At 37.9% G+C, this 26,522-nt stretch overlaps 1 protein-coding gene across 1 annotated transcript in view; it reads right to left on the reverse strand.

Moving 5' to 3' along the window:
- The window catches only part of csmd3 (CUB and Sushi multiple domains 3), a 657,789-nt gene that overhangs the window by 330,285 nt on the left and 300,982 nt on the right, over positions 1–26,522 (reverse strand). The window contains exon 11 of the mRNA XM_018094906.2: positions 3,211–3,332. Within this exon, the coding sequence (XP_017950395.2) occupies positions 3,211–3,332 (122 nt within the window). The remainder of the gene's footprint in view (positions 1–3,210; positions 3,333–26,522) is intronic.

Below are 26,522 nucleotides of genomic sequence, written 5' to 3' on the forward strand. Positions count from 1 at the left end.
CAATAGTCCTTGTAAGGACTGCTTTTATTTTCTGATTACTGTTACTCTTCTTTTCATTGTGTACTGCAGCTCCGTCTGTGTGTGTTGGAGACAGCTGTGCTGCTCATAGTAGTGCACTAAGCACCAACCACACATGCAAATCATTTTTTTTTATTTGTGTTTTTTTACTTTGCTACTGTAATTTATAGAGCCCAGTGCTATTAGTCTAGCTGTGGGGGACTGGTGTGCTGCTCCTAGTAGTTCACCCCCAGCACCAGATCACTTTTTTTTTATTATTAATTTTTTTTTTTTTTTAATTTAAGTTACTGTTCTTTAACGTGTCCAGTGCTGTTTGCTGTTATTCATAGTAGTGCACCAAACACGTTACACATAGTAGTGACATTGCATTGCAATAAAATCACCTGAGCGATGTTTTTCCACCAGCAATAATATATTCCGTATCCACTACTGCGGCGTTTTATCTTTGCGTGTGAACCGGCCGTAACCTTTACACAACTTGATTGGCATGTAGACACCGGACGTTTTAAAGCAGTTTATTACACAAGTTTAGGAATGTAGTGTGATTTCTGCCCTTTACAGCACAAAACGCAACGCTGTGTCAACAACGTATTTTTCAGAGAAGTTTTTGCCCTTGATCCCCCTCCTGCATGCCACTGTCCAGGTCGTGGCACCCTTTAAACAACTTTAAAATCAGTTTTCTGGCCAAAAATGGCTTTTCTAGGTTTTAAAGTTCGCCTTCCCATTGAAGTCTATGGGGTTCGCAAAGTTCGCAAAAGTTCGCACTTTTTGGCGGAAGTTCGTGATCCCATACCTGTACTAAACCATTTATCTATCTATTTTTTCTTCCCATGTAAACACAAAAGAGTAGTGATGAGTAAATCTGTCCTATTTTGCTTTGCCGAAAACAACAAAATATTAGCGAAAGGGGTGAAAATGATGCGCAGCAAAATAATTTTTTTGGACGCGAGTGACAATTTTCTGACTCTGTTGCCCGTTTGGCAAAAAAATCCGTCAATGGCGAAACATGGAAATTAGCTGAGAATCCATGCCTGGCGAATTATTTCGCCCATCACTAGAAAAGAGCATTTTTATCACTGAGCAATCTGACAGTCTTCAAACTCTTCAAAGTTTGGGAAAAAGACCAATTTCAGGTTTTTAAATATAACTTTATGCCTCATAGAAAGCTCTAATGGTACATGAGTGCAATCAGTTGCACCAAGAACATTGAGCAATATTGTAAAAGTCATGTTTAATTTCAACATCTCTGCAAGGCTCTGTGGGGAATTTAATGAATAGTTTTAATACCGGCTTTAATATCAAATAAAAGACTGAAGGAGTTGTAGTTGGAGAGATTGCTGTTAGCTTTTTAATAGTTTAGTTGAAGTCAACAGGACATTCTTCTAATATGCAACCGTTTATTATTATTATAAGCTTAAAAAAGGATTATTTTATAATAATATCTGGTAACAAAGATTGACAAAAATCTAATAAAACTAGAATGTGTGATATAGTATGTCAGTAAGATGCAACTTTACAGTGGTTGCCTTAGTAATCTGTTCATGTTTTAGTGCCTTATTTACCTGTTTGATATAAAGAAGTCGGTTCACCATTTGGCACTTTTTGTTTCTCCCACAGGAGGGTCAAAACATTAAAAAAACACAATGTTCCATTTTTTAAATTGAAGCCATGAGTGCATGTGTTTATATAGGGCATTTCGCTACTAAGAAATGCCTTCCCTCCCCACCTCAAAAAGAGGGATTGTTTGTCCGTACATTGCAATATACTTCAAGCTGGCCAACTACGTCAAAGTCATCCCTTCTGGCCAGTCCTACCCTAACTGACCTATATAAGTAATTTAAGATTAGTACTGAGCAAAGGGACTAAGTTTTACCTGCAACATGCTTGCGTATAAGGTTAAAACTCCCATATGGTTGCCCTTTTATTAGCTCCATTGGGATCACCTGACTGTAGCTGGGAATAGTGGGGGCTACAACATGGAGCTGGCCACTGCTCCTGTATAAACAATAACACAAAAAGGGAAAGTACTAATCTTAAAATTACTTATATAGGTCAGTTAGGGTAGGACTGGCCAGAAGGGATGACTTTGACGTAGTTGGCCAGCTTGAAGTATATTGCAATGTACGGACAAACAATCCCTCTTTTTGAGGTGGGGAGGGAAGGCATTTCTTAGTAGCGAAATGCCCTAGTGTCCAATTTCTACATATTGATAATGGGTGAGTGCAGAGGATTTTTTGCGGTTGTTTATATGTATTTTATGGTCACAGCCTCATTGCACCCCCGCTTAATGGTTTACAATTTAGTGGTTGAGCACAACTTTCCCTTTTTGTGTTATTGTTTATACAGGAGCAGTGGCCAGCTCCATGTTGTAGCCCCCACTATTCCCAGCTACAGTCAGGTGATCCCAATGGAGCTAATAAAAGGGCAACCATATGGGAGTTTTAACCTTATACGCAAGCATGTTGCAGGTAAAACTTAGTCCCTTTGCTCAGTACTAATCTTAAATTACTTATATAGGTCAGTTAAGGTAGGACTGGCCAGAAGGGATGACTTTGACGTAGTTGGCCAGCTTGAAGTATATTGCAATGTACGGACAAACAATCCCTCTTTTTGAGGTGGGGTGGGAAGGCATTTCTTAGTAGCGAAATGCCCTAGTGTCCAATTTCTACATATTGATAATGGGTGAGTGCAGAGGATTTTTTGCGGTTGTTTATATTTTTTTTTGTCGCCTGTGTTTTTTTAAGCGACTGCGCCTTTTTTACGAGACCATGCCCAATTTGATGCACTGCAAATTTTTCCATGGCACATTTTCACAGAAGTTTCGTGAAACAATTCGCCAATGGCGAAATGTGGAAATTCGCTGCGAATCCATGCCTGGCAAAAAAATACGCTCATCACTAATCAGCCCCCTAAGCCCCCTAGAGTCATAAATGTTATTCATATTATAACTAGGTTACTAGGTAGCTTTAGGTCTCTCTAATATGGAGTACAGGGACCTGTGGCAATACAGAAGAGTAACAATGGAAGGCAGCATGCACAATTGACAATTCTCCATTGCAATTTATATTGTGTATCTAGAGGTCTTGTGAACACCTGCATGGCCTATATATTATCACTCTAATAATAGCCAAATAATTATCACTAAAGCAAATATCAAGGCACCATAATGCAAAAAAGGGCTCTTATACTTACCTTATTAGGATTTTCAGCTGTAATGACCCAGACACACTGAGCATTGCTATCATATTGAAATGGGAAATTGGGAGATGTAAATGTACCACTGGGTCCTTGAAGATTAGATCCACAAGTTTTTACTGCAAAAAAATAAAAGATGCATGTTGAAACTCAGATATTTTAAAATAAAACGTGTTTGGCCACATATACAGTATTATACAAGGATTCAACAACTGTTCCACCAAGCTCTCACATGTTTATTATACTCAATATTCAGAAATCCTATATTTAGCAATTTGTTATAGATAGCTATTGTATACAATTTCACTGTTAACAAAATACCTTTCATGCCATCTTTTATCTTAGAAATGCAAAAGAATAATGTTATGGAATCACCATTCTTACACCATGTTTGGTCCATTTTCCACTTCAGTTTGCATTGCTTAACTAGGTTGTAGATTAACAAATACTGATATTTATCCTCCTATTCCCTATTCCAGTGCATTGGGGTATCAATCTCTCTTTGCCAATATATTTGCCTTTTGTCCTCTATACTGGAGCACAGCTATAAAAAGATTAAATAGAGCTTTGCATGGGCCACCACAGGGAGAAATGCAGAGACACACAAACCTCAGTATATGAAGCAGACAATAAACAAGTCCAGGTTCAGTAAGAGATCTGGCAGGTTGGAATCAAAAACACAGTCCTTATGACAGATGAAAGGGCAGGGCAGGCATAATATGAGCAGAGTTAAATATCAGGCCCAAGGTCAACATATGGGGATTAAGGCAAGGTAGAAACCTGCAAGGCACGATCAAGGACTTCAGGATGCAGAATCATAAATTTATGAATTAGGAACACAAACAAGAACTAGAGGCTTAGTACCAGTGAAAAGGCATCATGGTATGGGAGAGGCAGGCTTAAATAGCCCTTTAATTTGGCTATTACCTGCAGCTGAATCACAGGTGGCTAGCAGGGAACACAGTCAGGGGGAAAGTCATTGATATTACCCTCCAGGCCAGAACCACAAAGCCTCCCCTGACTCAACGTAGAGGAGCAGCAACCAGTATACATAGGGTCCCTGGTCCCAGACGAGGGAGTTCCTAACAGTTCCACGGAGTTGATTATGGTGATTATCTGTTTGGAATATTACATATGGGCTAAAAAAACACGTGCCCTATTTAGAGTTCATTACAGTTCATTTTCACTGTTTTGTCTGTGAAAGTTCTCATTCATCCAGGCCATGTTATATTTGTAAGTAATCCGTCAAATCAACTGTACTTGCTGTGTTTTTCTTGAAGACATTTCACAAGTCATCTGACTTTCTCAATTCCTATTGAATTATTACTACAAATATTTATTACTTTCTTTGCCTTCCTGCATTTTCACACCAAGAAAAGTTTTAATATTAAATATATCAGAAACATCATGTTAATGTTAACAGATAATTTCCCCCAAACTACCATATACGGTGGGTAAAATAAGTATTGAACACGTCCATGTTATTTAACTGGATTTGACTTTATTCCAAGCATAGATAGACAAGATTTTTAAATACTGTAAAAAAGCTTTCTGCTGCAGTTATAGCTGTTGAAAGCTCAGATCACACATTCCTAAGGGTGGGGGGAGTGAGTTCTTATGCATTCTTATGGGAGGGGGGGCAGGAGAAGGGAGGGGAAAAGGGAGAGAGAAGAGAACTGAGCAGACTCGTGCCCCAAACCTGAAGGAGCCCTAAAAGAGAGGAAGTCTCATACCGAAGAACATGTTTTACAAAAAAAGGAGACAAGAAATCCTGTGTTACTTTTGATAGAGGACTCAGTGCAGCTTTACTGTAAGTGCTTATGACTGTAAATACATGTGCATGGTAATAGTAGTTTGGTTGTAGGAGTTCTTTAACTTTTTTCGGATTCACGTGTTTGAAATAATTTAACATTAAGAGCAGGGATCCCCAACCTTTTTTTACACATGAGCCAAATTGAAATGGAAAAAGGTTTGGGGGGGGGGGGGGAACAAAAGCATGAAACATTTTCCTGGGGGTGCCATATAAGGGCTATGACTGGATATTCAATAGCTCCTATGTGGACTGGCAGCCTACAAAAAACAGTACAGTATACCTGGTTTTTATGCCACCAAAACCCCAAGCCAGGAATTAAAAAATAAGCACCTACTTTATGGGCACTGGGAGCAACATCCAAGGGGTTGGGGAGCAACATGTTACTCACCAGCCACTGGTTGGGGATCACTGATTTAGAAGCAGATTTATCCATTTTCAAGTGCAAACAAAAGAGTCATACAAATATTGTTGCATAATCACATCTTATGGAAACAAAAATCAAGTTGCTCAAAATCTTACAAGACACTTTCCATTGACTTTTCATTTTACTGAGATTTTTCTTTAACAAATCACAACTATTCTAATGTAATTACTTGAATATATGGAAAAAGTGTTCTCAAATTTTAACAATAAAATGCATTCGTGTGCAACTGAATCATCTACAAAAGTAATATCTTAACATACACATCATCTTTAGTATTATATTATGCCATTAGTGAATTTTTTTCCCCAAGGCTAGCGTTAGCTTTGGCATATACTGTACATTAAAAAATTCATGTTCAAATTTTCAATGCTTAAGGAGTTTTTATACGGCAGTGTTTTTTTAGGATATGTCTTTATGAGAACAGAAGGAACAATCAAGATGACAGTTCCGCTAACTGCCATTACTGTATTTAAACAAGCATAGCCTAAAGTATTGACCTGTCAGTTGTCAATAGTCTCCTGTGCAACCTACAGATTTTTATAAGATTCAACCCAATATTTTGTGCTGGAACAGAAATATTAACTGAGCAATAGGGATGTAGCGAACCTCCAAAAAAAAGTTTGTGAACCCGTTCATGAACTTACGCCAAAAAGTGCGAATATTCCCGAACTTTGCGAACCCCATAGACTTCAATGGGAAGGCGAACTTTAAAACCTAGAAAAGCCATTTCTGGCCAGAAAACTGATTTTAAAGTTGTTTAAAGGGTGCCACGACCTGGACAGTGGCATGCAGGAGGGGGATCAAGGGCAAAAATTTCTCAGAAAAATACTTTGTTGACACAGCTTTGCATAAAAACGCAAAGGCAGCTGGCAGACCTAGCAGAAATACGCAGCGTTTTTTGCTATTTCGCACTATTAGCACCATGGAAATGGGATTTGCTGAAAAACACCATGTGTGGCTTGTGTGTCGTTTTTAGGCCAGGAAAAAACGCAGCGGAAAAACGCCACGCGAACCCAAATTGCGAACATACGCGAAAAGTTCGCGAACTTGCGAACACCCGATGTTCGCACGAATTAGTTCGCCGGTGAACAGTTTGCTACATCTCTACTGAGCAATAGTAATGAGCGAAACTGTCCCATTACGCAAAATTGCCAAAATGGAGAAAAATCTGTGAAATGCGTTTGTCGCCTGTGTCTTTTTAGTTGTGAGTCTTTTTTTGTCACACTCCTTTTTTTTCCGCAACCGCGCCTATTTTGATTCAAGCGCACCCATTTTCATGTGACCGCATCCGTTTTTACGCCGCCGCGCCCAATTTCATCAAATCGCCCCTATTTTGCCATGACTGCAACTGAGGTGACCGAAAATTTTTCTGCTGCAAATTTTCATGGGAGTTTCAAGAAACAATTCACCAATGCCAAAATGCGGAAATTCGCAGCGCATCCATGCCGGCTGAAAAAATTCCACTACTACTGCGCAATAATGTCAAATCTGTTAAGTAGGGCGGGAAAGGAATTTGTTTGGTTTTTCAGATCCATTCCTCTGGCATCAATAAGAGAATGAAATATTTCTGAAAACTGGCATGGAAACATTTGTTAGTCTGTAGAGGTATAATCTTTATCCAAGCATTACCAAGTTTACTTTGAACAGATTGTATTTTCTGCTGGCTAGCACAATTCCTTCCTTTAGCTTGGGGGGTAATAACGCATTGTATAAAATATTGAAACTTACATTTACAATGTTATAATATCCGGTTTGTTTCTTTTTTTTTTTCCTCTTCAACATATTTACTTTGAATTTAAATGATTAGGATTTCTTACAGCAATTCACAGGGGACTGCTCAATAAAATTGAAAATCACATCGGCTATTCAATATTCATACAATGCAGCAAAGTTTGTCAGAGCCATCTGCTTTAGAAACAGAAACGGATTTATTTACAACATTATTTCAATTGAATTTGTAGACAATTTTAAAAATATACCTGATTGGTTTTGTGTAATTGTAATTTGTATTTTGTTATTTTTTACATTGATATGATATATAGTAGGTTTATTTTATGTCATAAATGATAATAAAGAATATAATTTTCTGTAGATGATTAATAAGCAGGGATTAATACTCCGTTGACAAATAGCTTACCTTTAGTGATGGGCGAAATTATTTGGCAGGCATGGATTTGCGGCAAATTTCCGCATTTTTCCATTGGCGGATTTTTTCCCGAATCAAAAAGTTTGTGTTAAAAAAAATGACATATTTTTTTTTACGTGCAACATTTTCGTTTTGTAAATCTTTTCAAAGATTTTGTATAAATGAGATACTGCTGCTCTATGGTACAGCCAAGTCTAGAAATGTTTTTAATAGAGATGCACCAAATCCCGGATTTGGTTTGGAATTCGGGCCGAATCCAGCCATTTTTTGAAGGATTCGGTTTCGGCCTTATCCACAGTCCCAGTTGAACCGAATCCGAATTAACATAAATTAGCCTCCCCAGGGGCCCCTCCACAGCCCCCAAGGTGTCCCGCCGGCCACATGCCCCTCACTTTCCCCTGCAGGGGCCCCTGCCACCCACCTGACATCCTCTCCTGAACTTGAGTAAGTGAAACGCGTCAGGGGAGGACATCCGTGGCTGGGGGAGCGCTAACAGGGATTGGGGATAGGCCACTGGGGCCCACAAGGTTTTTTCCCAGTATCCTGGTGGCCCACTTCAACCCTGGGCTCCTGTGTTATTTAGAGAACAAATTTTTAGTGAAAAACATGAGGAAATTGATATAAAGCATAAATGCTTTTTTTATTTGAGACTGAGATAAGAAAGTTGCCTCGATCATTGCTAAATCTGTTCCTTAGTGTGCTGAGATATTTATTGTTAGGATTCGATAAGAGATATTTTCAGAACCACTTGTTCCTGATCTTGGCTTCCAGTAACTAAAATTGAGTGGACTGTTATCACAAAATAATTGTATCTAAGATAAAACAGCCGTTCTACTAGAAGTGATACTGAATTTTATGTCTCCTCTAAGTGATCACTTCTAATCTCATCTTATTATGTGACCATAAAAAAGTGTTTTACAGTCACAAATACCTGATCATAAAAATGCTAAGTCAGAAGCGAATGGAAAAAATTAGGACAGATATTATCAGCATTACTTGTTCATGATCTTAGCTTCCTGTAAATAACACCAAGTGGGCTGTAATCCCAAAACAATTGTATCCAAGGTAAAACAGCCACTATACTGGAAGCTGTCCTGCATTGTATGTCTTCTTGAAGTGATCACTTCTAATCTTATCTTAATATGTGAATAGAAAAAGTGTATTATGGTGGCAAATACCTGATAATACATAGCCACATCAATGGAATCACCGTAGGGCTCTGGTACAGAGGTAGATTAGTCGCCCATGACAAATCTCCCTTGTTGCGGGTGACTAATCTCCCCAATATGACATCCCAACGGTGAAAATGTAAATACGCGGCGGTGCGATCGCCGAAGGTGCCTCTCGAGGCAATTTCCGCAAATCGCGCCGCGTATGCCATCCCACCGGCGATTTACATTTTCACCTTTGGGATGTCATATTGGGGAGATTAGTCGCCCGCAACAAGGGAGATTTGTCGCGGGTGACTAATCTCCCTGTGTACCAGAGCCCTTATAGGGGAATTTCTATTTGTGTTTATCTGGTGCTATATCACTGTAGCACACAGATAATGTGAATAGTGATGAGCAAATTTTTTCGCCAGGCATGGATTCACAGTGAATTTCCGCATTTCGCCATTGTCGAATAGTTTTCCAAAACTTCAGTGGAAATTGGCTGCAAAAAATTCACCGTGCATCAGAAAGAGTTGTGGTCCTGTAAAAATAGGTGCAGTCGTGTCAAAATTGGCATGGCCATATCAAAATGGGTGTGGCCACGTGATACTCATGTTTGGCAAATTTTTTGCTTTTTTTTTCCTCAATTTTTTCAGTAGTTTTGAGAAACTCTAAAGCGAAACAGGACAGATTCGCTCATCGCTGAACGTGAGCAGCACCCCTAAATAATATCAATGTAAATCCTAGTTATTTATATTTCATAATCTGTCATTTTCCTAACTGGTCATAAGTACAGGGGAAAAATGTATCTTTGATGCAGGACATTTGTTCAAAATGCTTATCTTCTCATTTGATGATTTTTAATAGTATGGTGCACTTAACAAAACCATGTATGCTTTCGGCTACAAAAAAAAATGGCCACCGACTCCAAGGCAATTGATACATTTCTCAGGAAAGTTAAAAAGGGTAGCTTTGTTCATCACTAACTGCAACTAATCTGTACTTCATGTCCCCAAAATCCTAGATTGCAAACTAATAGCTGTATTAATTTATACTGATTTATGCTGGTGGTTCATAATTAGGAATTATCATGAAGGTACAGTGACTTCCTATCATCATACATGTGACTTTTTGTTCTTTATTTATTGTATGGCTAACATGAAATGAAGATTCATCTATTCCTAAAATATGGGAGCCTAGAGAATACCATATACTGAGAAAAAAGTTATTTAGTATAATGTGTATAAGTATTGATCATTTATTGGCAATATAATATCTGATGAAAAAGCACATAAAAACAGAATCAAGTTTACTTAGGGCTGCTAATTATTTTGAGATCAATACCCACTTGCATCATTGCCCCATCTTCCAGAGGGTTTTACAAAGCCATTATATTGCAATATTTATCACTTCACACATTCAGGGATGTTAGTAAATATCAATAAACATCCAAGGATATTAGTCAGGCACTTGCTATGGAACTTATCACATGTACACTTCACAGGTATATTCATCCAATATGGGTTCCTTTACATATGATTTTTTCCACACGTTGCCCACAAATATTACAAAAAAGATTTAAATCTTAAGTAAAACGTGTAATAAGAAATAACATTTTTTTCTGCAGAGTGGCTTCCCTCCCCAGTGATGAGCATTATCAGTCTTCTGTCACAGAGCACAGGCTACTATATTAGGAAATAACAATATGGATACAGCAACATGGTTTTTTTAATTATTATTTTATTGAGCTTTTATGCAGGTTACAGAAGTCCATCACACTCAATGTAAAATACAATAAACAAAACTGTTGGTCTTCCTACAGACCGTGCCGAGGAGTTTTCCCCTCTGCAGTAGTATAATTGTGGAGGTAATGGTGCATCAAAGCTTGGCTATTTTCACCAGATGCACCCCTTGTATGCTTCAATATCCTTATAGGTAACATAGATTCAACAGCTTGGACAGCTATGTAGGAAATAATTGATGTGCCAGCGGGAGGCAGCTCAGTAGCAAAGAATGGATTATAGAAGAGTTTAAAGAGAGGAAGTGGAAGCAGAAACCAAGAAGGGGGTGTAAATGGTAGAAATGATTATAAATCTAAGAAAATAGTAAGGGAGGGTTACCTTGCGAACCTTATGCGGAGTATGAAGGGGTTTTTAACAAAGGCCTGTGGGGATTAGGAGTGCCATAGCACCCTAAAGCCAAGAGAAGGAGAAACACTAGAATGTCACTTTCTGCGTTTGAAGAGACAGCACAATCTGCAAGTCCCATGGCGTGAGCGACTTTAGAAAACAGATATTGTTGAGGTGGGGCCAGTACAAGCTTAATTTACCATATCAATCCCTAAGTACGTTTCATTTGTTGGTTAATGGTTAATGTTTATGAACTGTATGCAATTAGTGATGAGCGAATCTGTCCCATTTCGCTTCGTCAAAAAATTAGTGAATCTTTCAAAAGATTTGTGAAACGGCGAGAAATATGCGAAACACGCGGCTATTCTCTTGACGCACGACTATTCTTTTGACGCATGACTATTCTTTTGACGCAGGCGAGTATTTTTGGACGCGCAGCAAATTTTTCCCGCTTTTAATTTTTTCATCCGTTTCGCGAAACAATCCACCAATCGAAACGTGGAAATTCGCCACAAATCCATGCCTGCCAAAACATTTTGCCCATCACTATATGCAATAAAACAATTTCTCTTACAAGGGGGCTATTGGTCTCTCTCCATATGATTGGAATAAAGGCCTTTGCAGCCTCAAGCATTACCAGAATTAATCATTTTCTATACACATTATCAAAGAGCTGGGTGTCACGCAATAAAATTGCCAGGAGTGTCAGGGATGTCTATTTCAGCGATTGTCTTGATAGTGTCACGTACTATGGCAAGGAATAGTTCCAGGATTGGATAGCTCCAGAATGTATGAGGGTTCCAGGCACAGCAACATTTTTAATGCAATTAATTACAGATTGAACTCTCAGTGGCTGCTACAGTTTATTAATGAGCTGCTTTATGTTATATAGTGATAAAGGGACAGAAATAAACAAGAGTATAAAGCCATTTATAATTAATACTATTTAGGTGGACTTCATTGAAGTAATAATGGTTAATTTTCTTATTTTGGTGTTGTACATAGTCAGTGTTTCATTAAAGGTGCTGCAGAAGAAGCCTAAAGCCAGCAAGTGAATCATCTTGCACAAATAGAAGGCCATATCCGGAAACCCGTTATCCAGAAAGTTCCAAATTACGGAAAGGCCATCTCCCATAGACTCCATTTTAATCAAATAATTCACATTTTTAAAAATGGTTTCCTTTCTCTCTGTAATAATAAAACAGTACCTTGTACTTGATCCCAACTAAGATATAATTACCCCTTATTGGGGGCAGAACAGCCCTATTGGGTTTATTTAATGGTTAAATGATTCCCTTTTCTCTTTAATAATAAAACAGTACCTGTACTTGATCCCAACTAAGATATAATTACCCCTTATTGGGGGCAGAACAGCCCTATTGGGTTTATTTAATGGTTAAATGATTCCCTTTTCTCTGTAATAATAAAACAGTACCTGTATTTGATCCCAACTAAGATATAATTACCCCTTATTGGGGGCAGAACAGCCCTATTGGGTTTATTTAATGGTTAAATGATTCCCTTTTCTCTGTAATAATAAAACAGTACCTGTACTTGATCCCAACTAAGATATAATTACCCCTTATTGGGGGCAGAACAGCCCTATTGGGTTTATTTAATGGTTAAATGATTCCCTTTTCTCTGTAATAATAAAACAGTACCTGTACTTGATCCCAAGTAAGATATAATTAACCCTTATTGGGGGCAGAACAGCCCTATTGGGTTTATTTAATGGTTAAATGATTCCCTTTTCTCTGTAATAATAAAACAGTACCTGTACTTGATCCCAAGTAAGATATAATTAACCCTTATTGGGGGCAGAACAGCCCTATTGGGTTTATTTAATGGTTAAATGATTCCCTTTTCTCTGTAATAATAAAACAGTACCTGTACTTGATCCCAAGTAAGATATAATTACCCCTTATTGGGGGCAGAACAGTCCTATTGGGTTTATTTAATGGTTAAATGATTCCCTTTTCTCTGTAATAATAAAACAGTACCTTGTACCTTATCCTTAATCCTTATTGGAGCCAAAACAATCTGATCTGAATTACGGAAAGACCCTTTATCTGGAAAACCCCAAGCCCGAGCATTCTGGATAACAGATCCCATACCTATACATATAGGCATTTTCTATACTTTACACTTTATCCACTAAATAGGTTCAACTAGCAAATTAGAGCACAGCAAAAGTATTATATATAGGAGTGGATATAGGCACAAGCAGGTTTGCCAGTGGCAATTGTGAGCCCATTTACATGCCTAACACTGTACCTGGCATTTAGAAATGAGTGTCAAATGATAAACAACCAGGGAAACATGCTGATACATGAAAAACGTCATAATTTCTTCTATGTTACTGTCAATAAAGTAGCAAACACTGAAAACAATAAGACATCTAGCAAGGCTGGATTTAGATTGAAGGCTTTACAGCATGACAGACAATTACATTTTTAAGACAATTTCTAAATAAAAGATGTTTCTTGTCTGCACAGAACAGACATCATAATATATTATAACATATAAAAGAACACATATACACACTGACTTATTTACTAACAGGGAAACATATTAAAGGAACAGTAACACCAAAAAAATAAAAAGTAATCAATATATTATGTCCTGTTGCCCTGCAACTGGGGTATTTGCTACACAATGGTAGTGATATGTTCCATTTTCGGAAAAATTCACAGTGAAAATTTGCAAATTGCATTACAGTCAACGGGCATTTTTTCTTTGCGACTTTTTCTGCTTTTTCGGTACCAGCCACAGGAAAACACACACAGCTTATTTGTTGTATTTAATAAGCTTTCCACCTGTTGTTACACCTACTGCTATTAAATTAGAATCCTATTTTCAGGAAGGAATCTGTGAGTTCAGTTTGCACCCTATCTAAATGTAGGGACCAAAGGGTTAATATGTCCCTATGGCTTTAAGCCCTACACTTTCTTCTTTTCTTGTTACTGGTTAATTGGTATTAACATATACTTGTTATTGGCCCAAGCCTAGACCACACCCTACCACACCACACTTTAATATAGTGTTAGGAAAGGGGTGGTTCTTCCTTCTTGGCCTGCAGCATCTTACCTAAGTGGATGTCTTCAGGAAGACTGGGATCCACTCCGGCCCAGAAGGTTAGGCCCTACCCTTAGAGAAGTCAGGGAGCAAGGGCCCCGTGAATGAGGGAATAGCAAGGACAGAATATCTTTTGTCATAGCATGTATAGCCATGTGAGATAGACAGCTTATTTTGTAAGAGCAGTTTCTGGCTCCATCTAGGAGGATAGAGGATTAGTTCTCCTTTACAGGCTCTGCTACCTTATTGTAGAGACCACAATTAAGACACAGGTTCATCCCTGAATCACTGTTGGCCATTAGGGATCCAGTCCAATAAGGCTGATAACCTAAGGATCCAGAACTACATCCCTATACCCTCCACAGTGGTGCAGGACTGTTCTACTTTACTTTTCACTGATCTGCCTTGCTCTAATACCTCATGGTTGCTAAACCCTGCCTCATTGAGTTTGTATGCACAAATAGATCTGTATTTACACGTTGCAGTGGAAGGTGTAGTTTCACAACACCCTCTGTATAGTAGCTTCCCCTTAGAGAAGGCCCATCCTGCTGAAGAGGAGTCCAGTGTACTCCATGGTCTATCCATAGCTAGAAATTGTCTATTTTATAAAAAAAAGGGGTTACATAAACCTTATGATTCTCATGTATTAAAGTCCTGGATGCAAGGGTGCACGATTGTGCCTCTTAGTACTCATTTTAATTGGTGCAAAAGTTAGGGGATGGAAAAAGGGATGCCTTCATCTCTTCCTCTGCCTGCCCTTAACATGCATTTCCCACAGGAACTAATGGCGACAGAGGGCGCAGAGTGCAAAGAAAATGGCAACTTATGCTTATTTTCTGCACTTTGCTCAATGACCAGTCATCTACTAATAATTCATTGGGCTATAAATGCTGTATTTTATATATTGTAATAGCAGAAAAGTATGTATCCTGGTTTTCAAAATTGTCTATAGGAGCTCACCATCTTGGATCTTCTTAGGTCAGTGACACTTGCATACACATCTTATGGGTCATAGGACATCATGAAGCAGAAAATGAGGGGCATCTGTCATAAAATTTCATGCTACAGGGCTGTGTGACTTTAATCTGAATGTATTTATTTCAGGTCTCAGAATAAAGCAGTTCCCCCAAATAAGTTCTACATGAAGAGCACTTCCGGAATGAGAAGTGAATTAACATCAACACAATACATTTACTATATTGTTATTTACTCTATAGCCTGGAACAACTGTGCATTCAAATTCAACAATCTATAAGTTAATTTATTTCTATATATAAGTTCCCCTTTATTTTTTATTATATATACCAAATATATATAATTTCAATGAAAGGGAATTTTATTATTTTTAATATTTTCTTAGCAACAGGCATATTATTAGGTTAATCTAAATCAAGAGCCAAGCATGGCTGCGTATATGCATTGCTCCCCATTTGAGATGGATCATACCCTTCAGTTCCAAAAATGACCAGCAATTAGGTGGTTAGCCGAGCAAAAACATTGGTAATTGGAGTTTGCTTGAAAATAGACCTTGAGCTCAGTTAACTGCTTTAATATTACTTTAATTAGCGTATTATAATACAGAGGCTATCTAAGGACTCCTCTGTCTTTTTTTTCTCCTGTTTTTAAAGGTTTTACAATACTACAATGCAGATATCAACTTCTATTTTATTTTGTTTCTAATACATTTCTAAAAATTCAAGTCTAATAAGGAAAAAGAGAAAATACCATTACTAACAGCACCCAACCCCACCCTGATAGCTCTGCTTGGTTCAGGGACACTGCTCTGTTACTCCCCATTGGCATTCACTGCAAGTTTCTAAGGATCAGGTGTAGTTGCTTTAGTGAATAGTGTCAGTGCTTGCACAACTTTTTTTTTACATGACCGCAACTTATTTGACACAGCAGCAAATTTTTTACCGCAACTCATTTGAGGCAACTGCGACTTTTTCCTGACTCACCAAATTTTTGTTGCGATGAATTTTTGAGGCAGTTTCGAGAAAAAAATGGCCAGTGGCGAAATGTGCAATTTCCCAGTGGATCTATGGGGGAGATTTACTAATCCACGAATGGTCCGAATGTGTGTCCGAATGCGTTTTTTTCGTAATGATCGGTATTTTTGCGACTTTTTCATCCTCGTCACTGTCGCGACTTTTTCGTATATTTTCCGCAAAAAAATCAGATTGGTTTTTCCGCCGTTTACAACTGCTCAATACGAAAAAATCACGACGGTGATGAAATAGTCGCGCACAATACGATAAAGTCGCGATAAATACGAAAAAATCGCGCCGGCGATGAAAAAGTTGCAAAATTTTCATTTCCAATACGTTTTTTTCCCTTTCGGGATTCGGATTCGTGGATTAGTAAATCTCCCCCTTTGTCTAGCAAAAATTTGCTCATCACTATTGATAATTGATTAATACAAAAATGTATTTTCAAACGCGATGGTACAAGTGGAGATTAGTCACCGATGATAATCTGCTGAAAATGCTTTCCCACTGGCAATAATGTAAATCACCAGTGGAAAACATGTGTGTTGCTTCAGTTTTCCGAAGTTGCCCCACAGTTGAGTTATCATTCCATTACCAATGGCTCACTTGCGCAAAAAAATCGGAAAGGTTTTGCTGCTGTTGACAATCGTTCGGTACGAAAATTTTGTGACTTTTGGATCGCCAATACGATACTTTTATGACTAATACGATTTTTTCGTAAGCATATTCGTGATATTTGCGATCTTCAGAAATTTTTGTATCCAATCCTAATCTATTCCATTCTGGATTCGAACTCGTGTTTTCATGAATGTGCCCCTATGTGTAATACCAAGCAGAGCCATCTGTAGTCCCCTACCAAATAACCAATCACAGACACCCCATAGGAACTTTTTTTTTCTTTGCTCCCCAACTTTTTTGAATTTAAATGTTGCTCACAGGTAAAAAAAAAAAAAAGGTTGGGTACCTCTGCTCTAGAGGTATCCTAACATAGTTTTGAGGTATTGTAAGTACTGTTTCAAAAATACCTTTTTTCTCTCAAGATAGTCTGGGTCCCAGACATCAAACTTTTTATGTGGTTCCACGTAGTGATGAGTGAATATGTTCTGTTTGACTTTGCCGAAAAAATGATCAAATCTTGCAAAAGATTCGCAAAGCGACAAAAATGTCGCAAGTAAAAAAAAATGTACTTTTTTTTACACGGGCGACAATTTTTTGAAACGGGCAACAATTTTTTGAAGCAAAAAAATCTGCCAATGGCGAAACGCAGAAATTCATTGCAAATGCATGCCCGGCGAATTATTTCTTCCATCCCTAGTTCCATGGTTTACTCACTACATCATTCTTACTAGAGAAGCAAAATATGTAGGAGTAAAAAAAATAGAAGAAGGAAATAATCTTCCCTAGCTAATAAAATGCCCCACATTACAGATAAGGTATAAAAACCATGGTTCTAAAAAAAAACTCTAATACCCACTGACCCCTCGCTGGCACATCTAATATGATTTATTTATAGACATGTGTTGATAAGAAAAGTTCTGTAATTTTCTTTTGCCATCGGTGCATTGCTGAACATATGGTTAGCAATGTGCTTATCATGTAATTTTTCAGAAAGCTTCATTGTCAGAAAATATGTTCTCACATCTGTCAGCTGTAGTTTTGCCTGTAATAAAATCACATTTGCATTTTTTTTCTTTCCAAGCAATCTGCAATTTGAAATTCCATTTTACACTATGTACTGAATTTCATCTTATATAATGTACGAAAGTTCCTTCCATGTATTTTTAAAAAAAATGTACAGTATAGGTCCCATTATCCAGAATGCTTGGGACCAAAGGTATTCTGGATAAGGGGGTTTTCTGTAATTTGGATCTTTCATACCTTAAGATTAATTATATCTTATTTGGGATCAAGTACAAGGTTCTGTTTTATTATTACAGAGAAAAGGGAATCATTTAATCATTTAATCATTTAATTATATCTTAGTTGGGATCAAGTACAGGTACTGTTTTATTATTACAGAGAAAAGGGAATCATTTAACCATTAAATAAACCCAATAGGGCTGTTCTGCCCCAATAAGGGGTAATTATATCTTAGTTGGGATCAAGTACAGGTACTGTTTTATTATTACAGAGAAAAGGGAATCATTTAACCATTAAATAAACCCAATAGGACTGTTCTGCCCCCAATAAGGGGTAATTATATCTTAGTTGGGATCAAGTACAGGTACTGTTTTATTATTACAGAGAAAAGGGAATCATTTAACCATTAAATAAACCCAATAGGGCTGTTCTGCCCCCAATAAGGGGTAATTATATCTTAGTTGGGATCAAGTACAAGTACTGTTTTATTATTACAGAGAAAAGGGAATCATTTAACCATTAAATAAACCCAATAGGACTGTTCTGCCCCCAATAAGGGGTAATTATATCTTAGTTGGGATCAAGTACAAGGTTCTGTTTTAATATTACAGAAAAAAAGGAAATCAATTTTAAAATTCTTAATTATTTGAATAAAATAGAGTCTATGGGAGGCAGGCTTTCCGTAATTCAGAGCATTCTGGATAATAGGTTTCCGGATAACTGATCCCATACCAAAAAAGTATGCAGAGCAATAATGTATTTCTTCCTGTGTTATAAATCCTATAGTTGATTTATAAATCCAATTAACATTACTCACAAAGGTTCAAGCGAAGAATTGACTACAATAAATTAAATAGTATAAAGCTTTCTTTAAATATAATGTTTTTAGACCACTTTAGGGAACCAGTAGTGTCAAAAATGAAATTTATTTGAGCTGGCATTATTTTCTACTCTGTATATTTAAAATTAAGTTCTACTTTTTATTGCAGATTTACAGAAAATCTGCAGTTGTTTCCAAATAAAACTTTCATGGTTTCAACAAATGGTGTAAATTTTTTAGGATTTCAGTTAAAGTTAACATTATGAGGACCATTTACTAAGGGGCTGATTTACTTACCCACGAACGGGTCGAATGGAGTCCGATTGCGTTTTTTTCGTAATGATCGGTATTTTGCGATTTTTTCGTATGTTTTGCGATTTTTTCGGATTCTTTACGAATTTTTCGTTACCAATACGATTTTTGCGTAAAAACGCGAGTTTTCCTATCCATTACGAAAGTTGCGTAAAAAGTTGCGCATTTTTCGTAGCGTTAAAACTTACGCAAAACTTTTCCAATTCGGGTCGGATTCGTGGGTTAGTAAATCAGCCCCTAAATGTCCAATTTTTATTTATTTTTTTCATTTTCAATTCAGATTTTTATCACTAAATTTTCAGAAAAAAACTGTGACTTTTCCAAGATTTACTATATGTCAAAATGGCTAAAGATCCAACAATTCGCCAACTAAAACTTGCCAAGATCACGTAGAAGTCAATGGCAGATGTCCCTTCCCTGGAGGATCCTTCTTTTGCTTCAAAACTTCAGAGGTTTTGGATTTTTGACACTGGATTTTTGTGCAACAATTCTAAAAAGTTGCAGTTTTCATGTGACAAGTTGAAACAATGGACTTTTTCAGTTCAGACTTTTTAGAAAATGTAAAACATTCATGGAAACAAATTTATTTGAATTTTAAAATAAAAAAATTGGATACTGTATGTGTCCCTATATGTCAATGCAAGAGATGAGCAACTCTTGCGAAATGGGGAAAGTCCACAAAACACATTTGTTGTGCAATTTTTTTGTTGCACACACCTATTTTTGAAGCTACCACGCCTATTTTTGACACCACTGTGCTTATTTTTAATGCAACTGCGACTTTTTTTGACATGCAATGGTATAAAATTTTAGCGGAAGTTTCGAGAAAAATTCACCAATGGCAAAATAAGGAAATTCGCTGCCAATCCATGCCTGGTGAAAAAAATTCGTTCATCACTGGTCAATGCTTTTTGGGTGTTTTTTTTTCCCCTTTGTGTTACTAGCCTTTTAAGAAAATGCAGTAAAGTAATATATTTACATGCAACACAGTTGCAACATATAATCAAATGTGTTAAAGTTAATGTCTCTCTGTAATGTGAACAAAATCTGGAATTTTAAAGATTAATTTCAGCCTAGTGCAGCCAATAGAATAAACACTTCAGAAAACTCATTCTCGTGGTGATTATAGCCATCATTATCCCATATTTTGTTCTATTAATAATACCAAACATCTCTTGCTTTTATGGTGGGTGATGTTGAGACAATTCTCATCTGCCTAGAGGGGATGCGTTTGCTTCTCTTTGAAGCTATCATTTTTTCCAATCTTAGAAGCAGCTGGCATTACTTTGAAGAGTAATTTAATGCCCCGGGAATAAATGGGTCATTTGGTGCTTGTGTGATCCGTGCTGTTTTAATCTAGAATATAGTTTTACTTTATCTTTATTGTTACCCAGATCTTTTTATTTCTGTGACTTTTGCATTAGTCCTAAAATAGTTTTCCAGGAATCCATGATGGGCTTTCACTATATATTTACTCATTATCAAGATTGATTAAAGCACTAGATGAAACCATTAGACAGATCTTATTATGCCTTTGTGAAAATGTATTTTTTTATTCTTGAAGGTTAACAGGCCTCAATTTAATTCATGCTGACACTGTTGGTGCTATTTTAGAGCCTTTAGGACATATTCAATTTTAAAGTATTGTAACTATTATTTTAAAAGGTTTACTTAGATAGCAGACTGGGAAGATAACTGAGGCAGTAAGCTCATGGTAAATGGAAATATTTGAACATGATTCAAAAGTGAAAAATAGTGATGGGCGATGGGCAATCTAGTTATGGATTTGCGAAATGGGGGACAAAATTTGCAGTGGAAAAATTCACCCAAAAAATTTGTCAACAAAAATGTCGCTCACGTCAAAAAAAAATTGTTGCACACATCAAAAAAAAACAACGCCAACATTTTCACCGTTTCGTGAATTTTTTGGTGTTTCCCGATTATTTTCAAAGATTTGTGAATTTTGCAACATGAAACTGGACAGATTCACTCATCACTAGTGAAAAAATAAAGAACTTATTGAAGACTAGTGATGAGAAAAATTTTTCACCAGGTATGGTTTTGCAGCAAATTTCCGCATTTCCGCCATTGGCGAATTCATGAAACAACAGAAAAATTCACAAAACGGAGAAAAATCCACAAAATGCATTTGTTGCGTGACTTTTTTGACGCATGCATCTAGTTTTTTCACATTGGCGAATTCATGAAACAACAGAAAAATTCACAAAACGGAGAAAAATCCACAAAATGCATTTGTTGCGTGACTTTTTTGACGCGTGCATCTAGTTTTTTGATATGTGCATCTATTTTTACAGAAGCCAATGGCGAACTGTGGAAATTCGCTGTGAATCCATGCCTGGCGACAAAATTCGCTCTTCACTATTTATCAACTCTCAATTTCAAATTTTTTGCAGCAAATATTGTTTTGCACTAAAACTCATGAATTCGAACTATGGTTTTATAAGATCACATATTTTATTGTTATTTTTTCACAGTTGAATTCAATTGAGTTTGAATATAAAGAAGCAAGCATTCAAGCAAAATTTCAAGTTTATTTGAACTTAAAAATCAAAAACTTCTAAAAAAAAAATCACCAATTTTGATAAATAAGACAAATTATACTATGACAGACGTTGATATACTTAATAACAGTTACATAAACTCATAGAATTTACTTAATTCAATCTAATGTGAAATCATCACAATGACCTGTAGGGATCTAATATTATAACTCAAATGTTGATAAAATATAATCCTAATATTTTATTCTTGCTCTTACATGAATTATAATGACAAACTGGCATTCCGTTTTTAAGATTCACAAGGACAGGAAACCTTTAAATAATCTTTTGGAAGTCTTGGTATATACTATTTTAGGCTAGCTTTATATAATTTATTCCATGAAACATTTCACAAGAAATGTATTTTTAAGATAATGTTATTGACAGTTTTGCTGAAATCACAGATTTCTATAGAAGTAGCCGGAGACACTGAACAGACAGGAATTTAATTACATTCCAATAAAAGGTTTTATAATCCATTTCACTTTTGGTGCATTTCATCATCTGTATTCAGAATACAATATATTACATATTTTTGGTTTACAGGATTAATGCAAACATTACATACAATAATAAAAGCAATAAAAGCTAAAACAATCCATCCTTTATGTGGTTAAGGAATCAGGAAAGGCAGCATAATGACAAAAATTCTCTTAGAAAATGGTCCAGTACAGTGTACCAATTGCACAGATTTTTTTTTTTCACTGTACTGTAGGTTTTTTGCTTGACTGTTTGTTAGAATGCAGATTAGGGCTGTCTACTTTGGAAGATTATCTCAGAAGCCCAACATTAATTAGTTATAGGTTTAAAAAACAATATAGTAGGGCTCAAAGTCATCAAATGAAGATTTTTTTTCAGCATATACAATAAAGGGTTAATAAGGAATATAGAAATAACCTGCTCATTAGAGATTATGAATACTCTTATGGATTTTTTACAAGTAATGATGAGCAAATCTGTTCCGTTTCACTTCGCAGAAAAATTCGCGAAACTTTGAAAAGATTTGTGAAGCAGCGGAAAATTCATGAAACATGAACATTTTTTGCACCTGTTTTTTTGTCGCCCGAGTTTTTTGTCACCCGCATCTATTTTTTGTCGCCTGCACTTTCTATGACGCGACCGTGCCTTTTTTTGATGCGACAGTGCCCGATTTGATGTGACCACGCCCTTTTTGTTACGAGACCATGCCCCATTTGACGTGACCACAGGCTTTTTTTGACGCGATCCAATTTGACGCGCAACAAAAAAAATCCGTGCAAATAATTTTTCGCTGCAAATTTTCACGGAAGTTTTGCAAAACAATTCTCTGCTGGCGAAATGCGGAAATTTGCTGTGTATCCATGCCTGGTGGAAAAAATCGCTCATCACTACTTCTCTTTTCTATTGTGTTATTTACCTACCATGCCACTGTAATTCCACAGTTTTTACTGTACTTTACTTTTCCCAAATTCATGTGAACTGCTCTCCTATTACGCTACAAGATGAAGATACGATAAAAATGTTCAGGTCACTGCTTTACTGCTTAATTCCCAAGTTCCTCAAACCTGTCAAAGAACTTTCTAGAAGATTCCTGATGCACAGTTAGCTGCCAGCGGAACTCTTCTACACTTACACATTGATGGCATATAAAAGCAGAAAGTGGCAGACCTCATTGCCAAGAAAAGTGATTCTTTTAATTTATACTGTGAAATCAGCAGCAGAGTGAAACATAAAATTGCATACTGGAGAACCACTTTATACTTGTAACTCTTACTTCCGTCAAATATGATTACATCTGCATTATTTTATTAAGACAGGTGATGACAGTTTTTCGACAACAAATTAAAAATGCCCAATCTATGGGGCTGATTTTGCAAAGTCCGAATTTCGGACTTTCAAAACGGCACGAAAAACTTCAGTGCATGTTTTTGGAAGTCTCCCATAGGGCTCAGTGGCACTCTGCAGCTCCAACCCGGCCCAAGGAAAGCCTCCCATGGGGCTCAATGGCACTCTGCAGCTCCAACCCGGCCCAAGGAAAGTCTCCCATAGGGCTCAATGGCACTCTGCAGCTCCAACCCAGGCCCAAGGAAAGTCTCCCATAGGGCTCAATGGCACTCTGCAGCTCCAACCCGGCCCAAGGAAAGTCTCCCATAGGGCTCAATGGCACTCTGCAGCTCCAACCCGGCCCAAGGAAAGCCTCCCATAGGGCTCAATGGCACTCTGCAGCTCCAACCCGGCCCAAGGAAAGTCTCCCCTAGGGCTCAATGGCACTCTGCAGCTCCAACCCGGCCCAAGGAAAGTCTCCCATAGGGCTCAATGGCACTCTGCAGCTCCAACCCGGCCCAAGGAAAGTCTCCCATAGGGCTCAATGGCACTCTGCAGCTCCAACCTGGCCCAAGGAAAGTCTCCCATAGGGCTCAATGGCACTCTGCAGCTCCAACCCGGCCCAAGGAAAGTCTCCCATAGGAATCAATGGCACTCTGCAGCTCCAACCCGGCCCAAGGAAAGTCTCCCATAGGGCTCAATGGCACTCTGCAGCTCCAACCTGGCCCAAGGAAAGTCTCCCATAGGGCTCAATGGCACTCTGCAGCTCCAACCCGGCCCAAGGAAAGTCTCCAATAGGGCTCAATGGCACTCTGCAGCTCCAACCCGGCCCAAGGAAAGTCTCCCATAGGGCTCAATGGCACTCTGCAGCTCCAACCCGGCCCAAGGAAAGTCTCCCATAGGGCTCAATGGCACTCTGCAGCTCCAACCCGGCCCAAGGAAAGTCTCCCATAGGGCTCAATGGCACTCTGCATCTCCAACCCGGCCCAAGGAAAGTCTCCCATAGGGCTCAATGGCCCTCTGCATCTCCAACCCGGCCCAAGGAAAGTCTCCCATAGGGCTCAATGGCACTCTGCGGCTCCAACCCGGCCCAAGGAAAGTCTCCCATAGGGCTCAATGGCACTCTGCAGCTCCAACCCGGCCCAAGGAAAGTCTCCCATAGGGCTCAATGGCACTCTGCAGCTCCAACCCGGCCCAAGGAAAGTCTCCCATAGGGCTCAATGGCACTCTGCAGCTCCAACCCGGCCCAAGGAAAGTCTCCCATAGGGCTCAATGGCACTCTGCAGCTCCAACCTGGCCCAAGGAAAGTCTCCCATAGGGCTCAATGGCACTCTGCATCTCCAACCGGGCCCAAGGAAAGTCTCCCATAGGGCTCAATGGCCCTCTGCATCTCCAACCCGGCCCAAGGAAAGTCTCCCATAGGGCTCAATGGCACTCTGCGGCTCCAACCCGGCCCAAGGAAAGTCTCCCATAGGGCTCAATGGCACTCTGCAGCTCCAACCCGGCCCAAGGAAAGTCTCCCATAGGGCTCAATGGCACTCTGCAGCTCCAACCTGGCCCAAGGAAAGCCTCCCATAGGGCTCAATGGCACTCTGCAGCTCCAACCCGGCCCAAGGAAAGTCTCCCATAGGGCTCAATGGCACTCTGCAACTCCAACCCGGCCCAAGGAAAGTCTCCCATAGGGCTCAATGGCCCAAGGAAAGTCACAATACCGAAGCTTGAATGAATAAAAAAAACTTTCGTACTCAATGCGAAAATACGATTTTGTCACACAAATTGAAGCACGAAAAAGTTGCGGAAATTAACAAAAAAAAACGCAGAAAATATGCACAGTTGTAAAAGTTAGAAAAAAAATTCCATTTGGACTCAATCGTACTTTAATAAATAGGCCCCTATGTCTCTTGATGAACTGTTTTTTTAGTCAAACATTACTGGTTACCAGAATAATCATTAAAAAGTAGTCCTGTAGTTATAAAACTCAAATGATAAATTACACAACTACTATGCTGAATGGCCCAGTTGTTGTTGATTCATGCAATACAGAATCAAATATTGATCAAAAGATCGATCAATTATTATCAAATAAACAATTCAAAACACACAACTTGTGAGATTTTAGAGTTGTTTCATAGCAAAGTAATGTAAGTAAAGTTGCAATAATGTGACAAAAACAGAGTATTATATAAAGACAAGGATAAAGACAACATTTCTTTTATCCCCATATATTAGATTTTGATTCTATAAAATATATGTCACTTCATTTACAGTGAAGGTAAACTCTTTGTCTAAACATTTGTTAATTATAAATCTCCACTGGGAGATCTATGGGATAAAAGTTACTTACTGTAACGACTGTACTTGAGCCATTCAGACAACTACAGTTTGATATAGTCATTCCATCCTTATAAAGTTCCAGGAAGAGCATACAGGAAATAATGCTGGACCATTAATCTTTGTTTTTATAGCAAATTAATTCCCATGCAAAATATATGGCTACGAGCCAGATCTGAATCACACCTTGGAGAGCCATAATGTCTTAGATTTTAGGACAGCAGCACAGCTACTATTTTATCACTTAAAGCCTGGCACAAAACTAGGAAGAATATTGTACAGGACAAGTTAACCAAAGACTCACCTTCAGTCATGATAGGCTAAAATAAAACAGACTATTAATTGTTTAAAGCAAAACTGTTCAATTGAGGACCCATCGGGAACCGACCAAAAATACAGCATTAGATTAAAAGGTCACAGGTTGGTTAACACAGATTGAAAATTTTACTGTAGATATATTGCTTTCCCTTATACGTCTAACCCACAACTGCTGGACCATGCGGTTTTTCTTACAATTATTTACACTAGATACTCTTTATCACCATATTGAATTCAGTATATATTGATAACTGTTAATCTTTTTTGGCCAGGAATTTTTAGTTAACCCATTGATCTGACTGCCCTGTACCCTGGTAGACAATCTTTATTCATTTTCCCATGCGTGATATTCCAAAGACTTCATGGGTAGCTTTAACATTACACATTTAGGTAAGGGATCTGTTACCCTGAAACCCGTTATCCTGAAAGTTCTGAATTACGGAAAGGTCATCTCCTATAAACTCCATTATAAGCAAATTAATCATGTTTTAAAAAAATATTTCCTTTTTCTCTGTAATAATAAAACAGTACCTGTACTTGATCCCAACTAAGATATAATTACCCCTTATTTGGGGCAG

This window comes from Xenopus tropicalis, chromosome 6 (assembly GCF_000004195.4).
Source record: "Xenopus tropicalis strain Nigerian chromosome 6, UCB_Xtro_10.0, whole genome shotgun sequence".
NCBI lineage: Eukaryota > Metazoa > Chordata > Amphibia > Anura > Pipidae > Xenopus > Xenopus tropicalis.